Source organism: Impatiens glandulifera, chromosome 4 (genome assembly GCF_907164915.1).
Source record: "Impatiens glandulifera chromosome 4, dImpGla2.1, whole genome shotgun sequence".
Taxonomy (NCBI): domain Eukaryota; kingdom Viridiplantae; phylum Streptophyta; class Magnoliopsida; order Ericales; family Balsaminaceae; genus Impatiens; species Impatiens glandulifera.
In genome coordinates this window covers 7,179,708-7,198,576 of record NC_061865.1, presented here as the reverse complement: position 1 = coordinate 7,198,576, position 18,869 = coordinate 7,179,708, and the positions used below count along the sequence as shown (strand labels likewise).

The window sequence follows — 18,869 nt, the reverse complement described above, 5'->3', positions numbered from 1 at the left end:
ATGATATAAATAAAAATCGTTTAATCTTAACGAAAATATATAATATTTAAATTACCACCAAACATGCTAAGACAACGAAATTAACCATTTGATAAACAATAAAAACATAAACTAAAATACCCACAATGAACCAACCTAAAAAATAGCTTTCATACGTTCGAAAATCCCTAAAAATCAATGAATTCACCGACCGATTTCATAAATTTTCCCGAAGAGACCTCTCATTGTGACATATTTAGTAATTCGGGTCAAAATCTTTAACCTGAACTAATCTATTTATTTGTAATTTACCAACTCCAACCCGATTGACCCGTTGATCTGACTCAACTCGAACCTAACTCGATCTAACCTGATGTAATATTACATATCTGTTTTAGATTAAAATGACAACAACACAAACAAAAATAAGTTAAATCACAAATTCAGTTATAGAAATTGAAATTAACAATATTTTTAAAAAATATAAATAAATTATAAACCAATTGACAAATCTATTTTTAATCAATTAAGACCCGAATCATTTTTTTTTAAGACTAAGAATAGTATAGAAAATGTATTTAATTTTAATAATATTTAATAAGGTGTAGAAAAAATGAAGGCTTAGAAGATTACCATAAAAATATCCATCTCTGACGTGGACCATTCTAAGTGGCAAGGATTTAAGATATAAAATTCTCTCTCTCTGTACAGACCGCCATTGATAAGCCCACGAATTCCTCATCCTTTCAGTCTTTCTTTCTTCTACTCAAACTCTCAAAAACCATGAGAAGAAGCTGAAAAATTCATCTTCAAATCCACTTTCTCCAAATCGATTTCCATGGCAAAAACTCTACTATCCTCACCTTCTTTCTTAGGAACACCTCTTCCTTCCTTCTCTAAACATGCCTTCCTTCAATCCACTCAACGGAGAACCAGATTCGTACAAACTACAGTTAAATTCAGCTTATTCGACCTTCCTCCAATTCAATCCTTAACTCACTCGCTTGATCTCGCTGCAATTGTTACTCGAACAGAGAGTATTCTTTACACGTTAGCTGATGCCGCTGTCGCTGTTGATTCCGCTTCTGGTGGCGCTGTTTCATCCGACGCTCCTCCTCAGAAGAGTGGTGGTTGGTTCGGTTTTATTGCTGAAGGCATGGAAGTTGTTCTTAAGGTAAGTTAAAGCTGTAGCTGAATTGATCTTGCTTAATAATATGTTCAAATATTGAATTCACTTTAGCTAGAAATTAGGCTAGTATGTTTAGATAATCAGGAAACTCTAAGCTATGATAAGCGTCTGTTGTAACAATCTGTAAATGTTTATTTTGATTAAGTACTAGAAATATTTGCTAGAATGTTACTTGAAAAGTACTGTTGTAATTTTGAAGTTTGAGAAGAAGAACAGACACTGATGGATGATTGATTATCTATTTTGTATGTATCAGGTACTAAAGGATGGTCTTAGTGCAGTTCATGTGCCTTATGCATATGGTTTTGCAATTATTTTGTTGACGGTTCTAGTTAAAATTGCCACTCTTCCATTGACAAAGCAACAGGTGAGCCTTGCTAATCTGTGTTTTTTTTCATGGAATGAAAATTGATTGACATATACATTTGTTTTCTCTATAAGGGATTACAAAGATCTCTCGTCTTTTCTTCTATCATGGATGACTTTTGTTGGTTTTGGTAACATGTACATCTTTCTAATGAAGCTATATGTGGATGAAGGTTGAGTCAACATTGGCAATGCAAAATCTTCAGCCAAAAATTAAAGCTATTCAAGAAAGATATAAAGGAAACCAGGTGAAATATATGCTACTTTTTTCTTGTCTATTTCATTTTTTTGGGTCTTTGAATTTCATAAAGGTGTATTTTTTAATACATCTTTTGTAGTTAGGATGTTTAAGGGAATACTATACATTGTTTTTTACTCGAGAGGTATTAACATGGTTGGAATCAAGATCTCAATGTTAAGTGCATTCATCATGGTGCATACACTGTTTCTTCCATATGTTGATTGTGTCCTAATTGGACATCTTGTCATGCATCTTAAAAGAAGTGCTTACTGAGCTAGATTGTGCTAGTCTCCCAGGGATTAGTTGATGTGCACACAAACTCATATCAATTTGAACTTCATCAGTTACTGCAACCTGTCCAAAAATAATCCGGAATATTTTCTTTGTGTACATGTATCTTTTTTCTTCTTTTGCAAACCCATTATCTTTTTGAAGCATCTGAAGGCAATATATATCTCATTTATACAGAAAATATAATTAATCCGATCAATAAACAAAGATGCTTCTTGCTCATTGGACTTTTCTTTGAATTGTTTTGAACTTTTCTACTAAGATGCTCATAAGTTAACAAAGCTACTTGTGGACCAGTTACACCTTCTTGCCACTGATAATATTACTGTCTCACTTGTAGGAAAGGATACAGCTTGAGACATCACGTCTTTATAAACAGGCAGGGGTCAACCCTTTGGCAGGTGTAACTTAACCTCTTGAGCTAAAATTACTATTGTTTTGTTATTTATTGGCTGTATATTCTTTTTAATGTAGGTTATTCTATTACATTTAGCTAAAATGCAATTTGGTTGGAATTTGCATGAGAAATTCAAATAAGACTACATTTTATATGAACCATCTGACGCTTGAACTTGTATCAATTACCAAGTTAGATTCTTAACCAAAAAAGGCACACATGTTCTAGCCCCAATTTAGGTTTTTGGCCATTTCATTTATAAGTTGTAGATATTATCAAGCTTTATCTTATTCTAATAAATAATAAGTTTTGTAATTACAAAATTATTTCGTTTTAAATTCGATTTCTGTCTTTAGGACACCCTATTTGTAACAATAAATCATAGCCTCATAGGGTATGTAATTAACTTGTTGTTATAACTCTTAAACTCATTGAATAATGTAATTGGGAGTTAAAAGGAAATTCAAATGTACAAGACTGAAAATTCCATAAAATCTATTATTTGTAGAAAAGTTGCCAAAATTTTCATAAGTCAGTTTTAGGTTAGAGATGGTTATTGCTGTTTGAAGCTATTTTACTGAAATTGAAAGAAATTTGTATGCACAAGAAATTAAATAGAGAACATAGATTAAACCTACATTACTAAACTTAGAAAATCATATAGAAAAGGAACTTCTAATTAAACACAACAATTTGAAGTGTTCAAACTGTAGACTGTTGTTTTATTCCCTATAATTTTATGCCATTTGAAGTGAAAAACATGGCAATGAACTTTTCATCACTCAAGTCCTTCATTTTGCCTGGCCACCCCTAGACCTTTTATTGCATATTCTGTTTATCATTTGACTTTGTAATGAATTTCCCTATTGTTATGACCTTTTTTTAATTTATATTACTCTTTCTTGAGAACTTGCTTTGTAAATTCCAATCTGACACTATGTGGACACACCTTGTTTATTTTTATTGTTCACAGGATGTTTACCAACCCTGGCAACAATACCAGTATGGATAGGTTTATATCAAGCTCTTTCAAATGTGGCAAATGAGGTATTGAAGTGTGATAATATTTGACTTGTAAAACTTGGTACATCTCCAGATATACTAAGTTATTTTGACCTCTTATTTTCTCAAAAAGGGGTTGTTGACAGAAGGCTTTTTCTGGATACCGTCACTGGGAGGTCCAACTTCAATTGCTGCTCGACAGAGCGGATCTGGAGTTTCTTGGCTTTTTCCATTTGTGGTAATAGCACTAAGTCTACCTTCTCACTACATTTTATGTTGTTCATATACTCATCCTGGTTTTGGCTATTGGATATCGTTTTAGTTTCGCAAAAGTGTACATTTTATAGTCAACTTGTCAGTTAAGCTGATGGCTTAGTCCGATTGTGTAGTTTCCTTATTATGTTTACCAATTTTAAAGTTTGTGCTTGACCCAAAGTTCTTATTCAGCTGTGAGACTGAATTTAAGCTTTAAAATTCAAGTAGAAGTAGTAACCAAATTAAAAATTTTGTTTCCAAATGTCTGTATCTTATTATCGAGCCACACTTTTCATTCCAAACGTAGCTGGATCATAAATTATTTTCAGTTTCTTATCCAGATTCAGCTACACAGGTAGTTCCAAATGGGTCCAGTATTATATCTAAACTTCGATCTGTTGAGTGTTCCAATTGTCTATGATCCAGTCAAAAAGAATAATACCATTGTAAAGCATGTAAATTGTGTGTTTCTTATACATCTCATTTATGTTATTTTATGAATCTCCGTGTGGCAGGATGGTCATCCTCCTTTGGGATGGGGTGACACTACAGCCTACCTTGTTTTACCAGTACTCCTCGTTGCTTCTCAGTTTATCTCGATGGAGATCATGAAGCCGCCTCAGGTAATTAAATTTATTCCGGTTCTATTCTGGCAGTTTATTTTCTTTCTAGAAACTTTCGCCTGAAAAAACAACTCTACTTTTTGCAGTCTGATGACCCATCCCAAAAGAACACACTTCTTGTTCTGAAGTTCCTTCCTTTCATGATTGGCTACTTTGCCTTGTCTGTTCCATCAGGGTTATCAATTTACTGGTATGTTTCTGCATCTAATGTGACTTTCACACTTCTTACTGGTTTAATAGTTGCAATATTATAGACCTAACCTAACGCAAAATGCTAAATGCTTTGAACCTAGTAATATATGTACTACTAAGTTAACAAATCGATAAACGTAGAATAACACTGTAGAGAAGAAGGATCATATTATTATGATCCAATTGGTTTAAGGTATGAGACTAGGATCCTACATCAGAAGTATGTGATTCTGTGGGGTTATTATTAATAACCTTTGGCCTCTTCAACTTGAACATATGGGATAAGGTTTTGGATTAAATCCAAATAACCCTTCATCATATAAGGCCCTAGCTTCTGAATTATACCCCACAACAGAATCATCAGATACTTCTTCCGATGTGGAATTTCCATACCTTAACCAATAGGATCATAAGATTCATAAGACATGAATTTAAATATATTAACAGAGTTAGGCTTCTTCCCTTGTCTCTTGTTTTATATAATTCATTCAAAATAGTTTGGTTTATTTCATCATAAATGTATTGACTCTTTTATCATGTAAATTTATATTCATTAAACTAAAGTTAAATACTTGATGTACATAATTAGGTTCACAAACAATCTCCTTAGTACTGCACAACAAGTTTGGTTACGGAAATTGGGTGGTGCAAAGCCAGTTGTGAGTGAGAATGCTACTGGTATTATTACTGCAGGACGTGCAAAACGATCAGGTTCTCTGGCTTCAGAACCAGGTGAAAGGTTAGTACAACAAATAAAGAAAATAATCTAATGGCTCTCATTAGTCATTTATATATTTTGAAGTTTATTTAAAGATTGACATAACATCTTTTGTCATCAAAGATTTAGGCAGATGAAAGAAGAAGAGAAAAAGAAAAAGCTGAATAAAGCATTGCCGGTTGAACAAGTTCAAAACTTGGAGTCTGAATCTGATTCCGAAGAGGATTATGATGACGAGAATAAGGATAAAGTAAGTTACACTTCAATTCACACTAATATATATATTTCGATTTTTTTGTTTAATCATCAATCAATCTAGTTCAACTTGAAGTAGTCTTCATCTTGTTTTTTATTTGTGGGAAATTGTTAGTAAATTTTGTTAATTTATTTCATTTTAACTAATGAAGAATATAATTTTGTAGGATGAAGCAGTTCTCGACGAAGCGTATGCTAGTAGTGGTAGCAAACAAGTTCCTAACTATTCGGGTCCAAAGAGAAGTAAGAGATCAAAGCGAAAGCGAGCAGTATAATAATTTGTATTTAAACTTCCTATTTTTTTTTTCAACTAGCTGTGTATGTTACAAGTTTTGATTGTTTAATAAAAACAGGTAGTGCCTATCTATTGCATATTAATAGTGTTATTGTTTAACATTTTTCACCTTTTAAGTCATTTATCCTAGTCAATTTTTATTTGGTAAATGTAGCCCATTTCAACTGTATTTTATTTTTGATTTCTTAACATAAAGTGTATATATATATTAAGAACCATACCACTTGAAACAATAATTTTTTTTATCAAATTTTTTAATAATTTGATATTTTTAGGGTCCGGTTTGATTATTTTGATTACTTTTATTATCAATCTTATCCAAGTTAAAATATCTAAAGACAAAAATAAAAAAATTATAATCAAAATATTTTTCTATCTGGGTACATTCAGATTATAAACAAGAATTTTTTTTTTTTACCTATTGAGTTGTCTTTGACCTACTCACCTACCAGTACTGGTTTGATTTTTATTCAACTTACATAATAAAATTAGTATAATATATAGTAAAATATAATATTTATGAATTACATATAATAAATAATATGATAGTATAATTATTTTTTATTTAAAATTTATTAAAATATGTTCAGAGAAAAATATAATTTTTAAAATGGAAATTAAAACATATTTATTTATAATTTCATTAATCATTATTTATTTCCTTTTATATATATATATATATATATATATATATATATATATATATATATATATTAAATCTAATTTATAAATAATATTTTGGATATATATTGAAATCTTAAAAATATAATATTTTTATTTTACCAATAATTTTAGTATCTGTATTATACTTTAATTTTTTTTCTCCGTATACCGATATTTATCCATACGTATTTTAAATATTTTGATAATTTTTTTACTAGATCTTCAACTTTCTAAAAGGAAAAAAATGTAATTGAACAAATAAACAAATAATATAAACATTATTTATAAAATAATTAAATTATCAAGTCATTAAATTAACAAATTAAATAAAAATACTAAAATGAATTTGGATTATTTGGGTTATTCATGAAACTGGGCCTAGATATTAAAAAGCCATATCTTCTTCAATAGATCCAACTAGCAATATAGAGGGTTCTCTAAAATCGCTATATAAATAGAAATACAAACCCTAAAAATCAATCTCCTCTTTGACTCGCCGCCTGTTGCTCGGAGATTCAGACTCATTGATCCAAGCCTAGAGCTCTTTGCTTCAAAGATCCAATCCCTTCACGCTTTTTTCAAACATGGTGAGTTTAATATCTTTAAAGATCAGTTTGTTATCCGAATCTTAATTGATTTTTTCAATTGATTGATTGATTTGATGTTCTAGGTTCTTCCCAATGATGTCGATTTGCTAAACCCACCTGTCGAATTGGAGAAAAAGAAGCATAAGCTGAAGCGCCTTGTTCAATCTCCAAATTCGTTCTTCATGGTAAATTTAATCTCTTTTTGTGTCACCCAACGAAATTTAAAGATTTACATCTAAACATTTGTTTTCTCTTGATTGAAGGATGTTAAATGCCAGGGCTGTTTCAACATGTAAGTTCTGTTTCATATTTCATTCCTTGTTGATGATGGTAAAGATTTTGATAATTATAATCTGACTGAAATTTTGTTTTTCTTTTTGTAGAACAACTGTTTTTAGCCATTCTCAAACAGTGGTTGTATGTGGAAACTGTCAGACTGTTCTTTGCCAACCCACAGGAGGTCGTGCTAGGCTGACTGAAGGATGTTCTTTCAGGAGAAAGGGAGACTAAATGAGTTATTGAATCGGCCAACATTTTGTTTTGAGGTCAATTCTAGGTTTGTGTTAGTAATATGCTTAAAGCTTTTGTTAACATAACTGGATTTGTTTATTTCTAGGATGTTTTGGTTGGTTTGTTTTTGTTGATTGTTGTTTTTCAGACCTTTGGAATTCCCTTTTCATCTTAATTTTATGAATTTCTTATAATCTACTTCTTGTTTGTTCATGTTATTGTTCTGTCTTATCAACTGCTCTAGATAATAGGGTAATTGTTTAGTTTTTGCTGGCTGATATATGAAATAAAGGGACATTTAGGTTAAGTATTTGATTAGGGAGAATGTTAAAGAATTTGGTTGCATATGTTTTAGTAATGAATAGTTTGATCTTTATCAAGATTAGTTTTGTGAGTTATCTTATTGATATGAGATTATCTGCATATGGTTTGTGATAGGAATCTCATTGAGTTAGTCAATTGCTTAGGTATGTTAGGGTTTTTTTTCTTCTCAATTTGAGTTTAGGTATTCATAAAAGAAAATATGTAGGACTTAAGGTTAATCTTTTATGAGTAATGATAGTAGAGAGCAGAAATTTGGTATCATGAATAGTGTCACGAATATGTGTGATTGGATTTTAATAAAATAGAAGAGATAAATTTCATTTTTTAAGTTCAATATAGGTTGTTGTCACATTATTCCTAATACCAATTAATGACCTACTCTTCATTTTAATTGTTATGGGCATGTTTATTTTGTTGTTTAATTAGGCTGTTTTTGTTGGACTAAGTTTGATAGGTTTTGTTTGATTACTTGAACCTTACTTAAAATTGTATATCAAAATTGAAAGTTTATTTGAAATTTGAAATTTTGTTTAAAAGAATATTACTATATATTATTAAGAAGTATGAATTTATATAGTTTTTGAATTTGGTTGAAGTTCGGCCTATTAAAATTTTAGTTATATATATAATTTTAATTATATTCACTTTGTATTAGTGGTATAAGTAGTTTAAGATAAATTATATATACTGTTTTTGATTGTATACAATTAAGTTCATGGTATTATTTGACACTAAATACATGCTTTTTCCAACTTTAATATTTTTTTTACATTAAATTGAAGCAATCTAAACTATAACATCATAGTTACAAAATTAAATATTTTTTTATTTGGAAATTGAAATTTACTTTGTTAATTTATAAATTTTAAAATTTTTAAGATCTAGTTAATCTAAAAATTTTAATCTCTTTTTAATTCTAGATCTGTCCTCGATTGAGAATCTCTATTAAACAATGCAGATTTTGTTAATCTTTGAAAATTACTTGGAATTTAATATGGATTTGAAATTAATTTTCAAAATTCACACAAACATTATGTTTTAGAGTCCCCTCTCTTATAGTGTCTATTTAGAATAACTAATCCTGAGAGTTAAATGAGGTAAATTTGTGTGATTTTTAATTAACTTACCTAACTCCAACAAAAAAAAATTCATTTTCAAACTTATTTTAGTGTAAATATTACAGTAATTCTATTTCAACCGAAAAACTTATTCTCAAACTCAAAAGAATATTCTTATAATATTTTTCTTACATTAATTTTTATAACTTCTTAATATCACTTTTATATTTTAAAAGGTTATAAATTATACCATGATATTTTAATATTACCCAATTATTTTAAATTTGATTGTAAAATAATTATAAAAATTCATTAAAAAATTAAAAATTACCTTACACAAACTAAATTAAAAGTTATTCTTACAAATAAAATAAAAAGAAGATAAATTTTCAAATGTTATATTATAAATTTTTAACATTATTATAATTTTTGAACATTATTATAATTTTTTTTAATATTATTATAAATTTATGCTATATAAAAAATGAGTAATGATAGGGGGAGCGAAAGATTTGTAGCGAAAGTGCATTTCTCTCTCTTCTCTTTATTAATCATTTATTTTTTTATATTTTCTTCGATCTTTATTAATAATTTATTTTTATAGTTAATTTGTAAATATATGTTTATATATTTTATTATTTAACTTATTTATAATTTATTAATAAAAAATATATATTATATTTGATAAATTAAAATAATAATAAATTAAATATAAAAATTCTTAATTTTTTAAAATTAATTATTTCTCCTCTCCCTATATATAATTTATATATTTATTTGATTTTAAAATGAGTTATAATAGGGAAAATAAATAAATTAAATATATAATTTTTAAAATTATATATATATTTACTTAAACTTTTTATTAGTTGTTTTTCCTTTTTTCTCACTTTAATTATTTTTTTATATTTCATTTTCTTGTGAATTGTATTATAAACTTAATTAATTAACTCAAAATGTTATATATTCTCTTCTTATATTATCTTATTGAGTTAACTCTTATCAAAAATATTTTTATTTACGATTATCATAGTTAGTTTGAGTTATATTTATTTTGAATATTAGTATAATTTGATTTGAGTTAGTTTATCTTGACAATTTTTTTTTTCTATTATAATTTATTTTAAAAACTAATAAATAAATTATTAATATATATATATATATATATATATATATATATATATTAACCTAGAAGAGAAATAATTAATTAAAAAATTAAGAATTTTTATATTTAATTTTTTATTCTCTTAAATATATATTTATCAAATATAATATATATTTGAATATATATATTTTTGTTATTTTTTAAAAAATTAAGAAATTTTATATTTAATTTTATATTCTCTTAAATATATATTCATCAAATATAATATATATTTGAATATATATATTTTGTTATTTTTTATTTAATTTATTATTGTCTCTATTATTATTTTAAATTTTATAAATAAGTTAAATAATAAAATATATAAACATATATTTACAAATTAACTATAAAAATAAATTATTAATAAAGATTGAAGAAAATATAAAAAAATAAATGATTAATAAAGAGAAGAGAGAGAAATGATTAATGAACGAAGAGAGAGAAATAAAAAATTTGAAATGTTGAGTCATCATGCCTAGTCAGCCTTCCACATCAGTTCGATGCACTTTCGCTACAAATCTTTCGCTCCCCCTATCATTACTCATAAAAAATATTATACAAATAAATTAAATTATATAAATAAATTAAAACAATAAGTTATATAAATAAGTTTAATGTATAAAATGAACTTAGATTAAATCTAAGGGTTAAATTTAAAAAACAAATAAAATTTTGAATTTCATGAACAATGTAATTTGTAAGAGAGACAAAATGAGGATTCCCGAGTTTGTAATACAATCTATTGGTAATGGTTGTAGGAAAATAAAATTGAGTTTGAATATTAGCATCGGTCGGAGATGATCTAAATGAATTAACGAATTAACATAGAATCTTGCATTTTAACTATTATTTGATTTAGATGTGTAACTAACATAAAACTGATAAAGTCATAAATTGTTAAACTCAACTCAATGGTTTCATTTACTAGCAGTTGTTAGGGCTTTAAACGATTCAAATTGTTAGGGAACCGTTCGATCAAAGTTTGATTAGAGTTTGACTTTGATCAAGTTTGAACTGATTCATGTAATATTGGATTCATATAATATATTATATTGGAGTATAGCTCGAGCTCATTTAATATTTGTTCGATGATTTGTCGATTTTTTTCGAGCATAATAATAAATAATATATTTATTATTATTTGTTTTAATAATAAAATTTTAAATTTTAAGTAACGAATATTTAAAAATTTAATTTTAATTTTAATTTGTTGAGTTAAGTTGCTTGTACGTAAATAATAGAGTTCGAGCTCAAATCAAGTTAAAATAGAGCTAATTGAGTTGACCTAACTAATTTGAACTGGACTTAATGGTTTATGGCCTTGTAGTTGTACAATCAAATCAATCCCCTGTCCATGTTTAAAATATATATAATTATGTTAATACTTATATAATACTTAACAGTCTTACATGACAATGGTCTTACATGAAAAAATTTTAAAAAAATTTAATTTAATTTTCACTACCAATGCTTTACATTAAAGTGGTTTATCATAGTCAATTCAAATCATCCAAACCAAATAAAAAATTATTTCTTTTAATAATTAAAATTTATCTATTAAACTTTAAAAGTAAATATAATATTTTATATTTGTTTTTTAAAAACAAATATATATATTTTTTATTATATAACAATAATATTTTATTACAAACGACACAAAATTTATCTAAACTTATTTTCAACAATTTTGTTATACATCTCTCTGTGTGTACACATCGACAAAACCAATCACTCACACAACTAATTTGATCGGTTAAAAGACATTTAATCACACAAAAGAAAAAGGAAATATTGGAACAATAGTTACTTTGAACACAAAATTAATTACATCAGCATGAGTATATATATAAATGTGTGACTGACTTTTGTATATAATAAACACTCATCCCATGAACCTATTAAGGTAGATAAAAGATAGAGATAGAGAGAGAGAGGCCATGGGAAGACCTCCTTGCTGTGAAAAGATAGGAATCAAGAAAGGTCCATGGACCCCTGAAGAAGACATCATCCTTGTTTCTTACATTCAAGAACATGGCCCTGGAAATTGGAGATCAGTTCCTACTAATACTGGTAATTTATTCAATCACGAGTATTCTTCCTAATTAATTTCTCACTAATCTTTTTCGTATTGTTACAAGGATTATCGAGATGCAGTAAGAGTTGCAGACTCAGATGGACAAATTACTTAAGACCCGGAATTAGAAGAGGCAACTTCACCCCTCATGAAGAAGGAATGATAATTCACTTGCAATCTTTACTTGGTAACAAGTAAATAATCATCATCTCAATCTCTTTAATAAAAAAATTATTTATTTTGTATGTTACAAATTAATTCATTTTGGACCAACTTTCTTATATACATCAATAGGTGGGCAGCAATAGCTTCTTATCTTCCGCAAAGAACAGATAACGATATAAAGAATTATTGGAATACCCATTTGAAAAAGAAGCTCACAACAATGAACAACAAGTCCCAAATTACACCTTTGGATCAACAAATGGGATCCGACCCGGATCACTATCCATTTTCTTCTACAACATTCTTCAATCATGACAAAATGAGTTCATCATCATCAATTAATATTGGTTCTAATATTTCAACATATGCATCTAGCACCGAGAACATATCGCGCCTTCTCGAAGGCTGGATGAAGTCATCTTCATCGTCGTCGTCTCCAAAGGTTACTAATAATAATAATAATAATTTGGAATCTTCTCATGATCATGATCATGATCATGATCATAATCATAATCCTCCTCCTTTGAAGTTCTTTGAGAATTGGCTATTGGGTGGTAATGGTGATGAACAAGTGGAGGAAGATGAAGAAGAAGATATATTAGACTTGCCTTCCATGTTTCAATAAGGTAAAAATTGTAATTTGATCCTTAGACTTCTCATTATTTCAATAATTTGATCCCTAAAAATGCTGGGACCAACAAAAGTGTACTTAATTTTTAACCTTTGGGACTTAGTTGTATTATGATTTATTTTATGAGAAATTAAAGGAAAATATTTATAATTTTCATAAATGATTTGTTTGACATTTATGTAATATTAATTGTGGTCCTCCTATTTATTATTATTATCTTGATCACGTGACACATTTACCCTTTGGGCTTGTTTGATTTTTTTGTTTTGTCAACTAGTGGCTTGTTTGTTTCCTAATTATAGTAGAAGGTGGCTTTTCTTTTTGGAAGAAATTGTCAAATGATCATTGTTTTGTTTTATAGTTTGTTTTAATTATAAGGAAAATAATGTTTATTTAGAATTTTATATCAATTTAGGTAACACGAGTAATAATCAGATTGGAGCAAGAAATTGTGGATATTAAGCTAGTTTTATTTGAAGAATTGGTCAATTATGAACCAAAAAAAATTAATAAAAATTGATAATTGCTATAAAATAAAAATAAAAATATTTATGATTTTAAATGATATTTTTTTTTATTAAATAGATGAAAATAAATAAGTTGATTTAAATATAATAATTTTGTTCTTTCTTAAAAAAATAAAAAATGGAAAATCTTTATATTAAAAAAGATTCCCACTTTTTTGGAAAGAGCTAAGAATGACCAGATTTTATTTGATTTAATCTTTTTTTAGTGCTCACAAAAAAACATGTTATATTTTTTTTTTATATTATAATATATTTAGAAACTAATACTTTGTTTAAAAAATATCTTAATTATAGTCAAATTTAAAAATAACTAAAATTAAAACTGAAAGTTTGTTTAGATATAGTTTTATTTTTACCATAATTCAAATTATAGTATATTTTTAGTTTTAGTTGATTAATTCTTATTAATTGATTCAAATTATAATATAATTGTGTCATACTTGTTTTAGTTTATTATAACTTTTTTATAAATATAATAAATACATTTTTGAATCATGATTTAGATGAAAAAATATATATCAATCCAATATTCTTATAAGAGATAATGATGTAAATAATTACCGATATTATAAGTATATCGAAAATACCGTACCGCAATATATTAAAAATATTGATTTTTAAGGTATACCAAAAAAAGTAAGGTATAGTATCGATACCAAAATTATTGGTACGGTAAAGGTATGAGATTTTCAAAATTTTAATATATCGGGATATACCGAAATACCGAAATAATATTTATAAATTAATATATATATATATATATATATATATATAATATTTATAAAGAAATAAATAAATTTGATATTAATATAATTATAGAAATATAACTTTTGAAAATAATATTAAAATATAATTATCATGTAATATTATTAAATATATGTCATCTCTACCTTATCGGTGAGATTAAAAAAAATCTAACCAAAATTTCAATCTCTTGGAGTGTGGAAAAGAAGTGAAACTCGGTATCCAATCCTTTCAATTATTGTCAATTTTTTTTTTTTACAATCTCATCCTCAATAATTGTTGATAGTGAGTTTGATTTTATCTTGGTTAAAATGATAGTGAATTCTTTTAGTCATAAAATAGTAGTGACATTTTTTGATGAAAAAAATTAACTTGGGAAAAAAATTAACTTAGAATTTAACTTTCTTGCCTAAATTTTTGTCTAATTTGAAAACTATACAGTTTATACTTATGTTTATTTTTTTGCTCTAATTTTTTTTAACTAACTTTAATTTTTAATATCAATTAGTTTTTAAAAATATTAAATTTTAAAAAAATATTTTATTTTATTTTATTATAATATCTTTATGTTTTAGTTATGTATATATTAACTATATTTAATTATTATTTTTTATTTAAGTTAATATATTTGTTATGTATCAAAGTATAATATTGATACATACCAAAATTAAGATATACCGAAATCAAGGTAAAGTAAATGTATGGATTTTTATATATCGAAATTTTCAATAAGGTATGAATAAAAAATTAAGATATACCATACCGACCCACCCCAAATAAGACCGATACCAAAGAAAAAAACAAATTTGTGACCCACATTTTCTTAAAACATAAAACCTTGAAAGCTCCTCTCCACTGTTTAATTGGAAGCCAGAGGGATGAGATTGCAATACTTCATTAGCTGAAGATGGTTACAATTAATTTTGATGGCTCTTGTAACCAAAATAATGGGTTGTTTGGAATTAACTATTATGGAGCTGAGTTTAAATATTGTATTGATCTAAAATGAAATAATATTCTAAAATACATTTTAATTATGTTATATTAACAAATTTAATAACGTTGAACATTACCATTACCGGCCTTTTCAAATAGACACAATATCTATTATATATATGAGAAATGATTAGGTGATGAAATTTGGTGAGAGAATTTGGTGAGGGAATGACTTGCATAATCTTATTCGCTGAAAAAATCAAATAATTTCCCTTTTTCCTCTCACTTTTACATTTTCCAACCAATAAAGGTGATGCCAAGTCATTCCCTCACCAAATTCCCTCTTTCTATCACTCTTCTCTCTATATATATTCAAAATCAATAATAAAAAACATGAAAAATATTGGTAAAATAAGCCTCAAAATTATCCTTATGGAAGTTATTTGTCTTATAAATTGAGAATCATTAATTAAAGTTAGAGTGGTTTGGATTTAGATTTTTTAAATAACTTAGTTATTTGATTATTTTGAAAATATAAGATTTATTTTTATCATCAGGTGATGTAATAGATAAAAAAAAAGAAATCCAATGAGGTTTAATTTAATTAGATTAAATAATTCAGACCAAATAAGTTTCTAATGAATTTAATTAATTATTTATAAACAAACTTGGAAAAAATATGAGTTGTAAATTCGAAGAAAAATGTACAAAGAAATTATAAATACTCTAAATAACTTAGTCATGTAACCAATTTGATCATCATTCATCTTTATGCCTTGGCTATCTCACTAGACAAGTCATTTCTTTTTTTATTTTTATTTTATTTTTGTTCTTTATTTTTTTTTATCATCCTCTATCTCTATTTAATGAGTAAATGGAAAGATCCCTCTATAATTCTTTTTTCAAAACTATATCGGTTTTCAAGATCGGAACTATCAACCACTTAGTCTTCTCCGAATAAAACATAGTCAATCATATAAATAACTACCACTCCTATTGATAATCGATAGTATGTTGTTTTGACTCGGGAATACTGGTAATCGATAGATGAAGAAAATGTGTCAATATACAAGTTTAACAACCTTAAAAATAATAAAAACAAAGAAGAAGAGGGTCGAGATATAAGATTCCGATAAGAAAAAATAACTCATTTTATATACAAGAAATAGAGGACGATGAAAAGTGGAATAATTTATTTATTTTTATTGAGAATTAAATTATTATTATATATATATATATTAAGTAAGAGTATATAATATGTTATCTTAAAGAAAAAACAATTATTTTTTCAGCTATTCACATATAAGCATTAATACCACATTAAAGTGTTGATATTTAATTTGTAAGAAAAACATAAATAACTCATTGAATTTATTGGAAAAACAACTTAAATAATCTCTCATTTTAGTACATGACTAGTCAATTTAAAAATGTCTTTTGAAATTAAAATTGGATTTATATGAATAAAACATCAACAAATTTAAGAATATATTTTTAATTAAGTTGAATTTCATAATATTTATTATCTAAATCAACATTTAGATAATTATTTCACAAAAAAAGAAAAACATCTACAGAAATTAATTTATCAACATTTTTCATTAAAACTCAACTTGTATTATAATTTCATAAAACATTTCTTGATGGGTCCATAATTAATAACTTAGCATTATGCTTATATAAACACTTGAGTATAACTGGAATAATCCCATATCATTACAAATCATTAAGAAATTAAATGAGTGGTTGTACTTATAATATTATCAATTGTCCCAATTAGATATTTTAAGCAAATACCTGAAAAGTCATCATGACTCATGGATTATTTTATTTTGGTTATTTAAAACATTTTAGTAAGTATCTATAAGAAAAATTTTATATAATAAAAAAAATAAGGATTGGATTGATAGAACTATTAAAATAATACAAAATAATTAAATATTATTATTTTTAATTTATTAACTAAAATATTATATTTTAAATTATTATTTTTTATTTTATCATTATATATTAATATTTTTTAATTTTTTTAATAAAAAATATCTTAACCTAATAAAAAACTATTATCAATCAATAATTATTAAATAAATCAGTTTATTTAAAAATCCAAAATAATCCTAAGTTATTAAATTTTATTAAAAAAAATATTATTTTAATTAATAAATTAAAAGATTTGTTGATTATAAAATGTAAGATAAATAGTTAAGTTTTTATAAAATATCACCAATAAAAAAACAAATCAAACGAGCTCATGAAGGCAAATGTCCACCACACATTTAGATTTTTTTTTTTTTTAAAAAAAATAATATTTTTAACCTAGAGTTCACGAAAGTCTTGCTAAGAAAGAAAAAAAAAGAAGACAAATCATGTGAATTAAAAACATCTTTCGGTGCCCTTAACTCTCTCTCAAAGCCTTCCACATGATGCAACATGAACATCTATGCCTTTACATTATTACATAACATATATATATAATGGGATTATTTGAAAATTAAATATTCTTTTCTTCTCAGTTAACAAATGACAGAAAAAAGGTTTATAAATAAGAAAATTGAGGAATAAAAAGAAAAAGAAACATTGAGTCGGATCAAAGTTTGTGTAGTCTCTTATTGAATTTAAACGTGTTTAAGGAGACAAAGAGATTAATGAAGATAATAAACTTTAATGGGTTAATAGCTATGAGCTATAATGAAAAGGGTGTTTGATAACTTTAGAATTATTAATGAAATTGAAACTGGGGTGAATTTTAATTATTAAATTTAATAAACTCTTTAATATTAAGAATTTAAATTAAATTAAAATTCAATTTATTATAATTTTATAACTCTTAATTTCACACTTTTTAACTTAATTTTAATTCTAATTTTTTTTTTTGTTTTCTCAAACAAAATAGCTTATTATTTAAAACACGATTAAAGTTTTTAATCGATAATTTTTTTTAAAAAATTTAGGATTTTAAAATAACGAACCTATATTTTTTTTCTTTTTTAATTTAGTAATTTAACATTTTAAACTAATATATATATATATATATATATATATATATATATATATATATATATATATATATATTAAAAGTTAACATAAGAATTGGAGACTTTGATTGAGATATCCCCACGAGTATGGTACCTTTTTGATTGACTTCTTGACTGCTTTATCGGAGGAAGGTGAAGAAGTCGGGTTTTTGGTGAATCACTCTTTCCTCTTGGCTTGTCCGCTTGGACTTGGAATAGAACTATTAAAGTTAATGGATACTTTAATGGATGCCACCTTGGAATCATTTCTTCTATCTGCAGGCTCGGATCGATTAATCACTAAACCAAAATCACTCGCGAAGAGGAAATCGATGAAGGAAACTCTAAAACCAAATCAAACTGGCTGACATTGAACATATATTTTGTTTTTGAATTTGGGAGATTAAAATGTGAAACATATATTTTGTTTTTGAAATCTATTAAGTTAACATGTTGAACCGATATTCTTTAAATGAAAATCGAAACTTAAAACAATCTCTTGACACTTAAGTTATTCTAATTGATTGTGTCAAACCAATATTTTAATAAAATATATAATATATATTAAAATTATTTTTATTATATTCTTTTTTATCAAACATAACAATTGTGATTGAATTACAATTTTATAGTTTTTTTCAAATATAGGTATTGAAATATAATTTAATGTCAGTTCTCATCGAATT

General features: G+C 25.8%; 3 protein-coding genes across 3 annotated transcripts; all 3 read left to right on the top strand.

Annotated features, from left to right (window-relative positions):
• The first annotated feature begins 691 nt into the window (after window positions 1-691).
• LOC124934090 (inner membrane protein PPF-1, chloroplastic) lies at window positions 692-5,972 on the top strand. Its single transcript, XM_047474562.1, has 11 exons — window positions 692-1,153; window positions 1,425-1,535; window positions 1,708-1,782; window positions 2,407-2,467; window positions 3,437-3,510; window positions 3,599-3,703; window positions 4,236-4,343; window positions 4,430-4,533; window positions 5,125-5,274; window positions 5,377-5,503; window positions 5,676-5,972. Exons 1-11 carry the CDS (start codon window positions 818-820, stop codon window positions 5,781-5,783), a joined length of 1,359 nt encoding a protein of 452 aa, XP_047330518.1. The 5' UTR covers window positions 692-817; the 3' UTR covers window positions 5,784-5,972.
• Window positions 5,973-6,899: 927 nt separating this feature from the next.
• LOC124935831 (40S ribosomal protein S27-2) lies at window positions 6,900-7,761 on the top strand. Its single transcript, XM_047476264.1, has 4 exons — window positions 6,900-7,053; window positions 7,137-7,238; window positions 7,317-7,345; window positions 7,437-7,761. The coding sequence occupies exons 1-4, from the start codon at window positions 7,051-7,053 to the stop codon at window positions 7,561-7,563; spliced, it is 261 nt and encodes an 86-aa protein (XP_047332220.1). The 5' UTR covers window positions 6,900-7,050; the 3' UTR covers window positions 7,564-7,761.
• Window positions 7,762-11,908: 4,147 nt separating this feature from the next.
• On the top strand, window positions 11,909-13,219 carry LOC124934266 (transcription factor MYB60). Its single transcript, XM_047474767.1, has 3 exons — window positions 11,909-12,162; window positions 12,231-12,360; window positions 12,461-13,219. Exons 1-3 carry the CDS (start codon window positions 12,030-12,032, stop codon window positions 12,954-12,956), a joined length of 759 nt encoding a protein of 252 aa, XP_047330723.1. The 5' UTR covers window positions 11,909-12,029; the 3' UTR covers window positions 12,957-13,219.
• The last annotated feature ends 5,650 nt before the right edge of the window (window positions 13,220-18,869 follow it).

What these genes read in the sequence shown, in the direction of transcription:
- LOC124934090 (XM_047474562.1), top strand. Translation starts at nt 818, where the DNA reads ATGGCAAAAACTCTACTATCCTCACCTTCTTTCTTAGGAACACCTCTT. An exon ending in CTTGGCTTTTTCCATTTGTG is followed by an intron (nt 3,704 to 4,235) that starts GTAATAGCACTA and finishes TCCGTGTGGCAG; the next exon opens with GATGGTCATCCTCCTTTGGG. An exon ending in TCAGGGTTATCAATTTACTG is followed by an intron (nt 4,534 to 5,124) that starts GTATGTTTCTGC and finishes GTACATAATTAG; the next exon opens with GTTCACAAACAATCTCCTTA.
- LOC124935831 (XM_047476264.1), top strand. An exon ending in CTCCAAATTCGTTCTTCATG is followed by an intron (nt 7,239 to 7,316) that starts GTAAATTTAATC and finishes TCTTGATTGAAG; the next exon opens with GATGTTAAATGCCAGGGCTG. An exon ending in TGCCAGGGCTGTTTCAACAT is followed by an intron (nt 7,346 to 7,436) that starts GTAAGTTCTGTT and finishes TTCTTTTTGTAG; the next exon opens with AACAACTGTTTTTAGCCATT.
- LOC124934266 (XM_047474767.1), top strand. Translation starts at nt 12,030, where the DNA reads ATGGGAAGACCTCCTTGCTGTGAAAAGATAGGAATCAAGAAAGGTCCA. An exon ending in ATCAGTTCCTACTAATACTG is followed by an intron (nt 12,163 to 12,230) that starts GTAATTTATTCA and finishes TATTGTTACAAG; the next exon opens with GATTATCGAGATGCAGTAAG. An exon ending in CAATCTTTACTTGGTAACAA is followed by an intron (nt 12,361 to 12,460) that starts GTAAATAATCAT and finishes ATACATCAATAG; the next exon opens with GTGGGCAGCAATAGCTTCTT.